We start from the raw sequence: 16,748 nt of genomic DNA, 5'->3' as shown, positions 1-16,748 counted from the left end.
TTTGGCAATGAAACAGAGGTAGCCTACATTTGAGTTCCATTTGGAACTTATTCAACCCATTTGGTCCATGCCTTTCCTACCTCCTCCTGCAATTCTTAATATACTGCAGGTTAAAAGAATGTTTCTGATTTTCCTCCAGTGTACTGAAATTTAATTTTGTAAGTTTCAATGTTGAAGCTTTTCACATTTTCTTATAAAATGACAATTGTGTTATGATTGCTACCAGGCGAAGTAAGGCATCATTGGGCATAACTTGTATCTTGATTACAGAGATGTTAGAATGTGAGAAAGCAAAATGCAGGCTTTAGGATTGCTGGATATGGTAGTTAGATAAAAAAGATTCACTTAACATCATGAGCATATGGAGACAGATTCTAATAAGAGCAGCTAGTTGAGTGCCTGGGTTTCAATCCTCTCTTTAGTGACTTACCTGTTGTGTGTCCAGCGACCAACTGTTTCCCTCTGTCCCTATCCTCTCAGTCTCCCCTTCCGCTTTTACTTTGCATGTTTATTGAGTGTTCATCATGAACTGGACATAAGTATGGGTGATCAAAAGTCATTAGAAATTGAAACGAGGATCTCAACGTTATATGGTTTGATTTTAACTTAAAAGGGAAGCATTTGATAATCATGGAGGGGTGGAAAGATGTTTTAGATGAATGGACTATCACAGTCAAGAAAGTTGAAATAAAAATGTATTTTTTTCACTGCTACTAATTAAGGATCTTTAGAAATTACTTTTCTGAACTTCAAATGCTTTATTTGCATAACATAAATTGTGTGTGTGTGTGTGTGCGTGTTTGTATGCGTGTATGACACTTTAAAATCACAATATGGATGGAGTTATTCTCTACAGAATATCATGTATTCTTCAAGGTGAAGAAGAAAAGCTTCTGCCTAAAATGATGATCAGTGAAATGCAAAAAGGGCAATAGCATGGAAAATGAAACATAAATGACATTTATAAAATGATCTTGGTCATATTTCTCTAAGGTGTTGTTTGCAGCTCAGATGACCCTCTTATTTAGCACTTGAGTTCTTGGTTAACTAAGTTGCCTTTGGAGTTCCTTTGCTGTCATTCATGAGTATTACAGATTTTATTTTTCCTTCCTTAAATCCACAGAGAATATATATCATTCTCAAATGCACACAGTCATTTTTGAATTTGAAATATTTCCTTGGATTCTTCCTATACGAACAGATCTATTATTTTGTACAGGGAATATTTTTCCTTTGCTTGATATCACAGATTAAAGAGCGTATCATTTTCAGCAATTTAAATTTAAATGAATGAATGTGCTCAATTTGATTTGCATCTGCTCCTTCACAGCCACATAACAGTAGTTTGCATTAATCAGATTAATAGTAAAGGGGTTAAAATTGCTAGCTTCTAAGGGAGGGAAATGTCAGCGGTATTAAATGTTGAGCTTGGAATGATTGTCCTTGCATGTTAATTATTAGCCGCCTGAGATGCAGAAGAAACTCAAGGAAATGACACTCTAACCATGTGTTATTTTAATTCTGGAAAATATCTTTTAAAGGATGAATTACATTGCAATGTGCTTTCTAATCAGACCATGAATTAATTTAGATCAATGACCCCAAATCCTTTAAATCTACTATCACTGGCAGTAATTGTGAGGATTCTATGAGGCTGCTTAAAAAGTTTCCTATCAGGACAAACAGAAGATGGATTCGTTTACAGAATCGAATTCGTAATTGTGCACAATAGAAAGCTCATCTCATTAGTTGTAATGGTGATCAGCTAATTTGTGTCATCCTGTATTTGGCGGTGTGTGTAAGACTTGCAAAAGAGGAGAAAAGTGGAAGGAACAGTAAGAAAGAGATTACCCCTGACATAGTTTTTATCTACAAACACCTGATTGCTTCCAGTAGCCTAAGCCATGTCCTTTATGGACTCCACAGCGCAAATGATCATTTTTCCTTATTAAGCCGAGGTACACAAGTAATAAACGAGGCAAAATTAGCAATTGTCTTCATCATTGTATTGTCCACTCAATAATTCTCAGTCTAAAGAACCAGATACTTAAACAGAAAAGAGCCTTATTTTTTAGTTCTCTACACCCGGATGGAAACCAGAGCAAGATTCATGAATTTTTGTTTCTCTGAGAGGACAGTCAGTTCTTTGTCCCTTGAAATCACAATACGTAGTCTCAAATTAGTAAGAGTGTCTAGTTTAAGATATTAACCTTTTAATCTCCATTGCGATATAAAGCTTTTCTTTTTTCCATTTTGTTCTAATGGACACAGAGTTGAGGTGTACCTGCCTTTTTCTTCATCCCCACCCCATCCTTGCTTTGTCCCTTAAGCGTCAACTCTCTGGACTTGGTGTGTGGGGAAGGAGGAGAGAAAAAGCTAATGAGGTAGGAAGTTTCTTACTTGTTGAAGGTTTTAAGGTCTCTGGCTTTGGAGGATATTTAAAGCTGTTTGTTTAAAGTTTTTATTATGATGGTCTTTCTCCACCATAGCATACCAGGCCACTGAGCTGCAATAGACTGAGATACAAAGGAAGCAAGTAGCTAAACTGATAGAATTGGAAGAGGCAGTGTGACCCCCAGCAACATCCCATCAATCTTACCTATATGGGCCATGTATGTCCATGTTACTGTGAACTGCGGTAGAAAAGGACAAAATAAGATGAACGTGGTATGCAGAGTGCCCACTCCGCAGCGGGCACTGCCATCCTGTTGCCCTTGTCACACCTTGACATTGCCATCTACTCTGCTGCAAGCAACACGGACCTGCCTTCAGCTAAAATGAACACTGTGTCCTATATGACAAGAAGACCATTTCCAGGAATACCCATGAATAGCAAGGCCAGCGTTTGCCCAAGGACTAATCTAATGGACAAGATGCCACAAGCTAGTGTGGTGCCATGACCTCAGTGGAGCTCTCTGACCCTTTGCTTTCCCAATGTGAGAAAAGATACTGCTTTTAGTTTGCATATTTAAGTAACACCTATCTCTTGGCTTACTGCCTCTGTCTTTGTAACCTACACTCTGTTGAATTGAGTTTTCCCACCCTGCAGTAATCTCTAATCTCTACTCAAAAGCTGGACAGTGTCATTTTCTCCTTAACATGTGCATTTTATTCTTTAAAGGACAACAAACTCTGAAGTCATTAGTATTGCTGCCATTTTACAGATGAAGTAACTGGGTTCAAGGGTTTTGGTGTTATGTTCGAGGACTCACGGCTAATAAATTGAAGATCCCCATTCATCTGGAAGTCCATTTAGAGTCTACTCATTTCTAAAGACTATAATTTTCCCAGTAAACCAACAAGCACACTTGTCCATCAAAAATGTCCTGTGCCATTTGGGAGACACAAAAAACAAAGTACCCATCTCTGTCCTCATACCATTGCTGCCATTACATTACCCAGGATGCAGTGGATAGTCAGCATCTGCATGGCTTGCAGGAAAATTCAGTTGAGGGTGTATGTGTAGGTACGTTTAATAAGTCCTCCCTGATTGTTTCTTATTTAAATAGTCCTATCCATATTTCCTTCTCCTTACATTGAAACTTCCTACTGAGCAATTGCATAGGTCTAAAGAATCTATGCCTAAAATGTGAAAACATAAGAAGAAGGTTAATGAAAGCAGTGAGAAAACTTTTGATTTCTTTTAGGATGTTGCCTGTGATCTTTTAGATTCACTTTCCCATTTAGTGCCTCAGCACCTGAGAGCCTGCTGATTTGTATGACTGTCCTAATGACCAATGACATGAATTACCGAAAACCTAATTAGGCCTTTTGAGCCTAATTAAAGAGAGCCTAGGTTAAAGAGACTCTGACATCTGGTGAGGAATGTGGTGTCAGCAGAATATCTAGCCTGAATATAATTCCTAATGTGGGGAAAGGTATTGGCATGTAATTATGTGGGCATACAGAGAGAGCAATTATAAGAACCTGTCTTGAATGCTGAACTTTCAGAACAATGAAAAAGGACAAATACAGACCAGAGCCAGACAGAACACATAATGTGTCCCATCTGCCAAGAGACTTGTATATGATTTATATAGTTAAGAAAGATCTCCAAATAGCTACCTGGCATTACTACAAACAATTCTTACATGTTGATGCCAAAGTACATGTAATAGCATATAGAGGATCTAGGGGGCTCTGGGTAGTGAATGCTGGTCCCAGGAAGCTCAGGAAAGAGGAAAACATTTCAAAAGCACAGAAGTCTAATTGTCACAGCTCTAATAAAATGTGTCTGATTTTTTGTAGAAGGACTGTTCTTGATATTATCCTGACCTAATAAACCAACAGGGAAACTCAGTTGCCCCTGAAGAGGTGTACCAGTTAGCTCGGGTTGCCTAAAAACAATATCAAAACTCAGTGGCTTAAAACAATATTCATTTATTATTGTAGCCCTTGTGCCTGTGGATCCTCTGACTGACAGCTGACATAGATCGGACTTGATGGCAGCCCAATGTATGTAGATTGATATAGATTTGATCTTGGTTGGGTTTGCTGGTGTGGCTGTTGGTTGGCCAGGAGCCCTGCTCTAGCCTGGGCTTATCCGAAGCATCTTACTTGGTGCAGATCTGCTCTGTGGATCCTCAACCTCCTCCTGGCCTTAACAGGCTTGCCTGAACTTGTCCCTCTAACAGCAATGACAGAACAATGACAGTATAAGAGGGCAAGAAGAAACAAGGTAGGCCACTTGAGGCCTAGACTCCCAACTATAAATCTGTCTCTTCCACATGATTTTATTGGCTAAAGCAAATCATGTGGCTGAACCTAATGTCAAGGGGTAAAAAAATATGGTCCGACATTTTGTGGGGAAAACTGCAAAGACACATGCAAAGGGTATGGAGACAGGTAAGGAGAGAGAATTAGGACATCTAATGCAACAAGTAGATCACAAAAGATACAGGACCAGGGTGTTTTTTTTTGTTTTTTGCAAAAACATTTAACTTTAGGAAGCATCTTCTGAAATACAGAGTGGGATGGAAGGAGAGGGCCCATACTGTGGTTATAGTGACTTCTAAGAAGAAAATATAAGCCAAGGACAACAGACTGTGTGAACTGTGACTGACATGCTTCATCACACAAAGTCATCTTTGAGCAAAAGCTCAGTTAACTGTAATTACAGATATAGGTGCTTTAAGTCGGGAAACTTAAGCTCATTCGGGGAACCAAATCATAAGTGGACAACTCCCTGTGCTCATCCAACTTTCCAAACTTTTCGCTGCTCCGGTCTGGTCTTTCATTTCTAGATTGGGATGTAAACTATTTTGGTAAAACTCATTTGACTTTGCTCCCAACCACTGGTTTACCAAATGCTTGGAAAAGTCACTTTAAAGGAGAAATCGGGAAGCAGATTTCCCAACCCCCAACCTGTACCCACATGCATAACCTACTTCCAACAGTAAGAGTGGGGCACAATGGAGCTGAACCAGCAAAAAGTGCCTCCCCGGCAGTTCCTCTTCAGTGCAATGCCAAGAATCACTGGGCAATGGTGCTGAAGGGATTCATGTAAATTTCACTCTTTCTATTTTGCAGAAATCCCACAAAGACAACAGCATTCATACTGATAAATCCGTACAACTCTCTAAATTGAACACTGCATACATTGCATTACCATCAGGACAACAAAAAATATAATGAATCCTGTGGTGATAACCATGAAGTACATATTTGATATTTTAACTTTATTACATTTAAGAAAAATTAAACCCAAAAGAATGAGAGTGAGGCGCCTGGGTGGTTCAGCCGGTTAAGCAAATGTATACAGCTGTCCTACTCTTAATTTTGGCTCAGGTCATGATCCCAGGGTTATGAGATGGAGCCCTGTGTCCTGCAGGGCTCTGTGCTCAGTGGGGAGTCTCCTGGAGATTCTCTCTCTTTCCCTCTCCTTCTGCCCCTCCCCCCCCCAAAAAAACCCTGAAAAAGTAACAATGACACTGCAGGGAACTATTTAATTGTATTTCTCTGAAAACAGATTATTAGTTAGGAACATGGGATAAGGTCTATCTGTTGTTTTGTGGTGTTGCCAATGTGACCAAAAACCCATCATCTTTTAAACAGCTTATATGCAACAGTTATGTAGGAAAAACAAAGCTCTCTAAATTAAGAAAAGTTACAAAAGATTACTCCTGTAAATGAACCTGCAAATGTTTTTAAAAATAATCTTTCCTCTTGGAATCTGATTCTACAATAGATAATGTCTATTTGCCTCTCAATACAAAGACTATTTTAAAGCTTTTGGTGCACAATGCTAATAAATCTAAGAACAAGGAACTTAGTGTTATTGCCAACAACGTAGAAGCCCAAATTTTCTGGGTAAATTGAGTTTTTAGTAACAGTTCAGCATCCAAGGAATGACTCTTATACTTAGACATAAACTTTTCCTTAACAGAAATATTCTATTTCCTTAATGAGCCATTCCAAGGAGAGTGCTGTGAATCAATTTCCAAGCAGTAACTACATCTTATTTCACTAATAATGTGGTTTTCTTACTGATGAGAATTCAAAGAAATGTATACAGCTGCCCAAATTTTAACTATTATTTCTGTGGAAATGAACATCTCAGGTGGTATATGAATCAAACCATCAATTTAAACTGCTAACTGAAGCTCAATTTATCCTAACTTACCTGGGAGAAAATAATCAGAAAAAAAAATTTATAGGAAAAGTTGAGATTTCATTTTTATTATCTCACAAATAGTCCAAATTGAATTGCTGCCAGCTTCTCATGGCACATTGTATCAAATGCTGTACTTTCTGGAGACCACAGCCTCTGCTCTCTGATAATGCAAGTTTTCCCAAAGAATCTAATAATTTATTTTGAGCTTCTATGATGTTGAGACCATCATTTATTTCTTTGTAGTATAGAGTTTATACAATTAGGCTCACTCATACAAATTTCATTGCAACTATTGAGTCCAGTATGTGCTATCGTACCTGTTTGCTACACTTATGAGCGCCTGTCATCAAATATCATGACTATTTTAACTGCATAGCTGCTATTTGGAAAACATTTTGTAGTCCTTCAGAAAATTCCTTTTCTGATAAGCAAATTCTATGTCCTCCCTTCCAGCAAAATGGTATAAAGGAGCCCACAAGGCGTGTGGTGTGTGCGTGTGCGTGCACGCTCGCACACACATACACCTACATATGTAACTGACAACTTTTCTCTCAGCTGCATGGCCATCACAAGGTGGAACCTTTTCCAGAGCTAGCTAATAAAAAGGGACAAGATAGATAACTTGAGAATGGAATCTGCTTTTGGAGCTGTGTGCATGTGTGTTCATTCTCCAATGAGTATTTGTGCATTTGAGGAGCATTTATAAGGAAAAATGAGAGAACAGATTTGGGGAAGAAAAGTAAATTGGATTATAATAAGGATAATGACTAGGTAAAGACAGCATGCTTGGGAAAAATGAGCTCCTTTTCTGACTTCGTATTTCTCAAATACAGTGTGTTTTTAAAATACTTTTTATGAGGAGCGCCTGGGTGACTCCGTCGGTCAAGCATCTGCCTTTGGCTCAGGTCATGATCTCAGTGTCCTGGGATCGTCTCACCTCGGGCTAACTGCTCAGCGGGGAGTCGGCTTCTCCCTCTCCCTCTGCCCCTGCTCCCTGCTAGTGCTCTCTCTCTCTCTCAAATAAATACATATTACTCTACATATGAATGACATTAGTTACTTAAGCGGATCAAGTAGGTTATTTAATATAAATCTATCTTTTGGGTAGCCTCCCCAAGCACAGATAGATGTTTGTTCTTATAATAGAGATAATAAACAATATGGTGAATAGAACTTGGACTTGAGCGTAGGTCCTGCTTCAATCACCTCCTGTGCCTGTGATTGTAGATAAAGCGATTTACATTGTCTTCATCTGTAAAATGGAGATAGTGCCTCCTGAGGCAGGATGTTGAGTGGATTCAAGGGAAACCATGTAAATAAGACATCAACTCAGCGCCTATCCCACCCTAGGTATTTAGTGCATGACAGAAATATGTGTATGCTTAAAAATGTAGTGGGACATATATATCACATGTGTATGTGCAATGTATGCCATAACTTTAAAACATACATGCTTTAAACAGACACATAATTATGTCTAATAAAACATCCAATCATCCAAATACAGTTGAAAAATATAATATTGGCCTATTATATGATCTGAACATCTTAGAATAATTCTTTAAAGATGATATAACCCTTTCATGTGTCAGTTACTATTTCCCAATTTTGCATCTTAGGAAAAGGATTTATCAAAGAAGTTTGGGGACTCTAGTAGACTAGGACGAGTGTAGCCCCTAGAATCAGGTCAGGTTTAATATCCAACTTATCTACTTAGAAGCTAAATGTATTTGAGAGTTATGGAACCTCTCTAAACTTTAGTTTTCAGCTATTAAATGGGGAATATTTAATACTATTTACAACTATTAAGGATTAAATAAGATAATGTAGGGATGGCCCTAGCACAGAGTATTGGCTGAATAAAGATTAATCTCTTCCTCTGAGGTATACACAGCTGGCTTTATCTTACTTTGAAAGGAAAGCATTTCTAAGTTCATGCCTAGGTAATTCCAAAGGGCAAGCTGAATGGTGTGTTAATGGTGGAAGTGAAGACATAGGAGAGTGTCCTCTTAATTAAGTTTCTAAGACAGCCACATGGGACACCCACAGTAAGTACGGTCCTATTATTGAAGATGGAGACACACACATTACGGAACCAATCACTGTTGAAATCTAGGACTAGATAAGGTGGTCTGACTGACATAATAGGAAGGCACAGGCGATTTTATTTTGCCGCATTCCCTGTGGCTATGGAGAGTCACAATGAGTTTTGTCCCCTCTTTAATAAAGACAACTACTTTCTACACATAGATGGCCTAGTTTAGACAAGAAGAAGACAGCTGTGAGAGAGATGTGAAGACATATTTCATTTTTATTATCTTTTAGGCATAGACGGGTAGGTTAATCCATTTCCACATTACAGTTCCTATAATCACAGATAGGAAGTGAAACTTCAACTGGCAAAACCTGTCTCCTGTTGCCAAAGAGTTAAATTGGAGAGATGCAGCCTCAGAAGTTGAGGGTTGTGCATTATCTTCCTTCCCAGCCTCGCTGTGCATATGGCTGCCATTACACAAACCGCTTTTTAATCCAGGCATTGATTCAATAGTAATAATGCTGTCCCCTTTTTCCCCGGCCAACTTTCCGCTTTCCGTCCAGAGCTCTGAGTTTTGAAGGTTCTGCTCTCTAGGTTCGGACAGCTGTTTTTGGACTTAGTTAACTATAGCAAGTGGAAGCCAAGAAATAATGGTGGTATTACCCTCTCTATTGTGACGTTGCTTCTTTCTGTAAATATATCTTAGGAGTTAGACTTTGAATCTTTGATCTCCCACACCAAAAGAAAAAAGAAAAAAAATATTTATAGGGAAGTAATTTCATTTTAGTGTTCATGGTTTATTGTGGAAAGCAGGTGTTTAAAAATTTTAGAATTTCTTTAACAAAATTCTAAAGAGAAAAGAAAAAAAAAAGAAATCACAGTATTTACAGAGATAACAGAATGGCTGAGCCATGCAAAACAAATAACTTTGGTTTCTCCCCTTTCACTTTGGTTTAAATATTGACCAAGATTCAATTTTTTTCCTGCCAAATAAAACTTCAATAAATCAAAGTTTAGAGGCAAAATAACATATTTTCTTTTTCCCCATAATATTTTATACAGCATTGAGTCTAATAGGATATTTTATGTATTTAATCCATACCAATGCACTACAGGAAGCTTTTATTAAACTGAGTCACTACTGCTCAGAACAATAAACAGTTTACTAAATGTACAATAACATGTGTTTCTAAATAATGCAGAAGTGGCAAAATATTATTCCCAATCTCCTTCTGACTTTATTTTCTATTTATTTTTCATTGCTTTCATAATTTTGTATTCCATCAGCCTAAAAAACAAACACCAGTTTTCCTTTTCCTCCTAAAGAATACAGTTCTTTACCTGGAACTCCGATGTTCATTTTTTTTTTTTCCCTATAAAGTTATGTAAATCCTGCGACAAAAATGGCTGTGCAGGGTTCTCCCAGAAACCAGGCTTCTGCTTGAAAGAGCAAAGTTTAAAAGTCTAGTCACAAGTAGCTATTGTCCCTTATCCAGCCTACTTCAAAAAATTTCCAATTTATACTACCACCCTAAAAAGTTCCTCAAGCATAAAACATGTTTATAAAGTTACAAATTTGAATGTAACTAAAGATACATAGACATTTTATTATTACACTTTCATGTACTGCTTGATAAATTATGTACCAGTTAAAAACACTAAATTATCTCAAGGTGCATTCAATATCTGTAGCGTAGTTAACAAAAACACACACGAAAAAAATATATATTCTATATTCTGTGGAAAATAACACAGCTTTGATAATGACCACTGTTAAAAATCTCCAATTCTGACTGATATCTTTTTTAAAGGAAATAGGTATAATTTTAAGGCAGTGGATAACCCAAAGGATTTAACACCAATTTTTAATTACAGTGATTTACATTGTGATCTATGAAAATGGGAATGTTATCCGTGATTTTTCCAAACTGTCTCTCACACATTGTTTTTTTTTTCCTTTTGACAGAAAATAATTTATTAGCAGGTGTCTTTAAAGGTAAGTGCTACCCAAATTCTGTGTTACGGCTTGTTTGGGAATAGGCAAAATTGTCAGTTTGGGAGTACCATTATTATGTACGTGTGTCCATATGCATGTGTGATTTACTTCTGAGAGTCAGCTGGTGCTGCATGCACAGAATCAATTCATCTGCTGCTTATCGATCTGACTCTCTGCCTTCCCCTCCCTTGTGATAAAAAATCACAGTTTTTTAATAGAGCAATGTGTGCGTCCCCAGTCTTCACAAGCTGCCACCTTTGGGATTTAGGTGCTTGCGAGAAAATTTGGGGGCATTACTGATAGCAATCAGAATCAGAAATGTACCTGCTCAGATTACCCATATAAACAATTGAAATAAAAACATTACATTATACATCAGATTAACAGCAACTCCCAGAACAAAGCTTACAGTGTATAAAAATAGCTACGTAAAAAATTTACATAAAAGGCAAACCAAAAAGAAATCCTCAGTGCAGACATTTACAGAAAAAAAAAACCAAACCAAACACAATATATGACCTATTACCATGGCTGCCAAAACTTGTTTTTGTTTGTAATTTCATTTCATTGTTTTACTTGAGATAATTCTCTAAAATCCTGTGACAGCTTGGTAGAATGAACTGCTTAATACTTGAACCATGAATTGCTGTCAATGTCTTTGTATATGTATTAAATACAATCCACGTTCATGCTTCAATTGGTCTATATAGTTTTTTTTCCTCTGAAATGATGAAAAAAAAGCACAATTTAGTAAGTTACCATAGAAATCATTTTTCACCATCAACAGATCCTTTGTACTAAAAGTGATAGGAATTACTTTATAGGGGCCTTTCATAAAACTCCATTGTCCCTGAACCCATCTGTAGTCCCAGGCATTTTTGCGGCCCTTCTACAAATAATTTTTTGCAACTGTTGAGAGTCTTTATTTTTATGAAAATTGTTTAATTGATATGAAGATTAGAGGGTTTTTCAGGAAAATATTTCATTCTGTAGGTTTTGTCTTTAAGCTAAATTTTTCTTTGAGAATTCACTCTAATTCTGAAGAAAACAGAAGGCAAAATCTATGTTTAAAAGGATTGAGGAATGAACTCTACAGAAGCAGAAAAAAAAAAATCAGGTGGGGATGCTGCCTACTTGGCTTCCAATGGACAGCAGGTTGGGGGGAAGGAACTGAATTCTTACTTCTTTCACCCTATCCATTTGAGGTCCTGGTTTTCAGATTTTAAAAATGTCTTATTTCAATTATTCTATTTTTCTTTCCTGTGTGCGTCCTTCCAATTATAATTCTTTCCCATGCTTCCTCCCTTGGGTGACCCACTCAAATTGTGACTTGTGCTTTATTTGTAATGAACCAAAGTTTTACTGTGGTTGTTGGGCATTTTTACATCAGATGAGCAAGCTACAGCAATGGTTTTCTCAAGGACACACAAAATCATTTGTCCTAAATGGCTTCTCTTTTTGGCTGGCTCAAGAGAACATAAATAAAAATGAAAAGCTCAAATTCCCAGTGGCAATACCATGGAAGACTTCTTTTTGAGATTGTCTTTAAAAATCACACTCATATAGCTATTATATATAAATATAAGCTATAAATGTAACATTGACATATACATTATACACACATACATATATGTGCACATGTAGATACATATATGTCCACACACACACACACAATATACATACTATCTGCAAAGGTGTTTATGGATCTACACGAATTTGTTAAGGCTTTTCACGAAAATAGTTTGGGAAGTGGCTGCATATATGTGTGGACACTTGTAAGTATTAAATCCCTATATTAAAATTTTTATATTTAAAAGTCATTCTCATAATTGCTTTTTAAAATAAATCTGAAGTAATAGAATCAGCTCTCATCCAAGCAAAATATCAATTTATAAAATTAAGCTTCTTTGCACTCAGCAAAATTTTTGGCATTAGAATACAAAATGCTAACTGAATGTTACAATCTCAAAATTGACTTTAATTATTCAGAGGATAGTGGTTATTTTTTAGAGGATGGGGAGACCATTGAGACTCCATTCTTCTGAGAACACCTTTCTGAGTTACCAAAGTGTCCTCTGGAGGAACTCTCCTCCTGTTTGAAAGCTGCAGTTCTGTAGCGACTTAATGTCAAGGCTCTCCCTCTCCTCTCCTGGGATATGTCACACTTGCCTGGGAATTATTTCTAGAAACCTCATACCGCCTACCCACCTGGACAACAATTAGAACAGTTTCTCTCTTAGGCTTCTGTTTTGTGATTGTTTTCTTCTAACTTTTTGTTTTCCTCCAGATTACCAAGGTCCTTGTTTACGTGTTTTGATGCAGTCCTGTAAGAAAAATAAATATCATCATGTTGACACATGCGTGTTTAACTTTTTTTCTTCTTAATTTTAGGGTTCACATTAATGTATCTTTGAAAAGCAAACGTTTTACATCTAATACAGGCAAACCACGGTGGCGAACAATTCCACAGCGGTGAGTCTTGATTGGTAACAGAGCACATTCCAGTGCAGTTACCTTGGTAGTGGAGTTGCATTAAATATATAGTAGGAGAAAAAGCAATCGATTATTTTGAACACAGACTATACATACTTAGTTGCATCATGTTTTTGGCTGGGTTACTTTTCTCTCCACTTTCTGGGAAGTAATTATCATTTAATAATCAAAATTTTCCTTTTTGGTAAAAACTTGCTATAAAATTTTTCCAAGGGAGTTTTATTAGGGTGTTTCCCTTTTAGCATTCCCTATTATGCATCCAGATTGAGCGAATGCCCTGTATCTTGGTTTATCAATTGTTTTATCAAATAAAGATTATTTATTTATTTATTTATTTATTTATTTATTTATTTATTTAACACACAGAGAGACAGACTGAGAGCCAACACAAGCAGGGGGAAAGGCAAAGGGAGAGGGAGAAGCAGGCCCCCCGTGGAGCAGGGAGCCCAAAGTGAGACTCGATCCCAGCACCTGAGCCGAAGGCAGACACTTAACTGACTGAGCCACACAGGTGCCCCTGTTTATCAAATAAATCAAAAGCAAGATTAGAAAGGGACCCAAGTCTATGACAACGTTGGCAGTAGAAGCTAGAACAGCTCTAACATGGTGGTTCTCAAATCGTGGTCCTAGACCGGCAGTATCAGTACCCCCTGGGAACCGAACATAAGTGCAAATTCTGAGGCCCTGCCATAGAACAATGAAAAGAAAAACTCTGGGAAGAGGACCAGCAGTCCGATAAACAAGACCTCCTGGTGGCTCTGGTGCATGCTACAGTTTGAGAACCGGTGCCCAAGTGGCTTCCATGGTTACCCACATGACTGGGTTCTATCCTTTAAGAGCTGAAATCAGGTTTTCATAAGCACACAGCTGAATTCCTTGGTTTTGGGATGACTCGGGAGAAATCATAACTGTATTTCAAAAAGTATACCATTGGGGTGTCTGGATGGCACTCTGGGTTAAGTGTCTGACTCTTGGTTTTGGCTCAGGTCAGGATCTCATGGGTCGTGAGATCGAGCCCCAGGTTTGGCTCTGCACTCACTGCAGTCTACTTCAGATTCTCTCTCCCTCTCTCTCTGCCCCTCCTGCTCATGCTCTCTCTCTCTATAAAATAAACAAATAAATCTAAAAAAAAAAGTGTACCATTTCCTCCCTTCCTTTCTTCCCTTCCTGAACTCCCTCCCTCCCTCCCTGTTATAAGCATATCAGTGGAACTGCCGTGATATGGTACTTCAAATTACTGCATATAATTCCTAGTAATATTTCTATTTTTAAGAAAAAAAATATATATCCAGATGTGTTAAAGGAAGCTGAGGAGAAAACTCCATTTTTCCCCTAAAAGTATTTTTATTATTTTTTTCATTTTTTTACTAATTTCCCCCCTAGAAGTATTTCTAGTATTGAAATAGAATTCCTTAACTCGTTTGCTAAGAATTACAACTTTACTAGAAAGAGATATGTAATGATATATGATATATGTACAAGTGAGATAAAGACATATGGCTCATTTAAACTGGGACATTCATTATATTTAGCACGTTTAATTTAATTTGTGATTTAAAAATTCTTAGTTTAGCTTAAACTACAGCCTTCTAAGTCCATTCATAAGGCAGGAGAGCAAGCTCAAACTCTGCCAACATGACTAAGTGCTAAAATATGTAATAGAATTTTACAAGAGACATTTAAAAATGTAAATAAGACATGTAAGTTTGATTCTATGTCTTGACTTACATCATATTATCACATAAATATTTTCCATTTTGTAGTAAAATGGTACATCATGGTGAATGACAACTTCCTTACCATATGTATTTTCTAGGCAAATGGAAGAATGAAGTAGATGGCCTCATTCTCTCTCTCTCATCTATTTTATATATAAAATATTTAATAAAATATATATAAAATAAGTTTATATATAAAGTATAAGATACATATGCTGTCTACATTATATACATCACAGATAATTTGAGGTTTAGTCTCTTTGGCTAACAAATTACTTAACTGATAACATAAAGTTTTAGTAATCTCAACAGTAAAATGGAGGGATGGTGAATTAGGATGTTCTCTAAGGAATTTTTATAGAGCTTGAACTTTCTATTAATCTGTGAATCATTTTCTTTTTAAAATAAATCTATGAATCCTTTTAAAAATGGTTTTGTCTGGGGCGCCTGGGTGGCACAGTTGGTTAAGTGTCCCACTCTTGGTTTCAGCTCAGATTGTGATCTCAGGGTTATGAGATCAAGCCCTGCGTTGGGCTCCATGCTCAGCGTGGAGCCTGCTTAAGATTCTCTTTCCCTCTCTGCCCCTCCCCACCATGCTCACAAGCATTGTCTCACTCTCTCTCAAATAAATAAATCTTTAAATAAAATTAAAATGGTTTGATTGAAGACTAACATCCATACAAGGTAATGTATCCATCATAGCATACAATCCAGTGAATTTTCAAAAACTGGATGCTTGAATATAACCAGTACCCAGCTCTAAAAACAGAAGAGTTGCAGACCCAGAAGTCCCATTATGCTCCCTTCCAGTCACTACCACCTCTCCACTGGTTACCACAATCCTGAATTATCACAGAAAGCTTTACCTGTCCTTGTAATTTGTATATAAATGAAATCATACCACATGTATTCATTCCTGTCTGCTTTTTATTTAAACTCAAACTAATGTTTGTGACATTCACAGATAATGTTGATTATAGCTATAGGTTGTTTATTCTCATTGCTACAGAGCTTATGATTGGGTGAATACATGATGATTTATTTATTTATTTTACTGGTGATGGGCATTCTTGCTTTTTGCAGTATATTACTTACACATAAGTTAGATCTTCTGTGTGTGCCCCACATGTTTCTTGTGCTCTTATGTGCCCTATCTATTCTTTTTTCCTTTCTGCCCTTCAATCTAGGTATCTTCTATTGATCTCTATTCCAGTTTACTTCTCTTGGGTTCTGCTGTGCCCAATCTGCTTTTATTTTTTTAAAGATTTTATTTATTTATCTGAGAGAGAGAGAGAGTGAGCACTAGTGGGTAGAGGGGCAGAAGGAGAGGGAGAAGCAGACTCCTGGCTGAACATGGAGCCCAAGGTGGGGCTCAATCCCAAGACCCTGAGATCTGACCTGAGCCAAAATCAGGAGTCAGCCACTTAACCAACTGCAGCCTGCCAATCTGCTTTTAAATTCACCCAACAAAGGCTTATTTTCTAATACTGTATTTTTCTGGTCTAAATGTCAATTTGATTTAAAAATATTTAAAAATACATTTTAATTCTCTTTTCCATCCATCTCCTTTGACCATCTTTTCTTCCACGTTCAATATATTATCTATAGTTACTTCAATGTCCTTGTCTATTTATTAACTACAGTGTCCAAATCATGCATGGATCTGCTTGTCTACTTTTTTTCTTGATTATTGATTGTATTTTCTTGACTCTTTGCACAGTTAGTCCTTTTCATTTTCCTTGACACCATCTATATAAATGAACTGTAGCACCTCCACACAATGTTATTGTCCATCAGGTAAGGTTTCTCTTTTCCTTTGTTAAGCAAACAGGCTGAGGGGCCGATGACTCCAGTTCAGTCTAGGCTTGAGCTAGGTTAAGAGGCTCAGTTGCA

At 37.1% G+C, this 16,748-nt stretch overlaps 1 protein-coding gene across 2 annotated transcripts in view; it reads right to left on the bottom strand.

The window, feature by feature from the left end:
* Window positions 1-12,852: 12,852 nt before the first annotated feature.
* ALCAM (activated leukocyte cell adhesion molecule) overlaps window positions 12,853-16,748 on the bottom strand; it is a 212,752-nt gene continuing 208,856 nt past the window's right edge. For both annotated transcript variants that reach the window (XM_054504151.2, XM_054504150.2), the window contains one exon: window positions 12,853-12,968. In XM_054504151.2, the coding sequence (XP_054360126.1) occupies window positions 12,881-12,968 (88 nt within the window). In that variant the 3' untranslated portion in view covers window positions 12,853-12,880. The remainder of the gene's footprint in view (window positions 12,969-16,748) is intronic.

This window comes from Mirounga angustirostris, unplaced genomic scaffold, assembly GCF_029215605.1.
Source record: "Mirounga angustirostris isolate CCGP_5_RB_7025 unplaced genomic scaffold, mMirAng1.0.hap1 SCAF_1, whole genome shotgun sequence".
Lineage (NCBI taxonomy): Eukaryota > Metazoa > Chordata > Mammalia > Carnivora > Phocidae > Mirounga > Mirounga angustirostris.
Note: the sequence above shows the minus strand (reverse complement) of the source record. Positions and strands in the feature narration are given on the sequence as shown.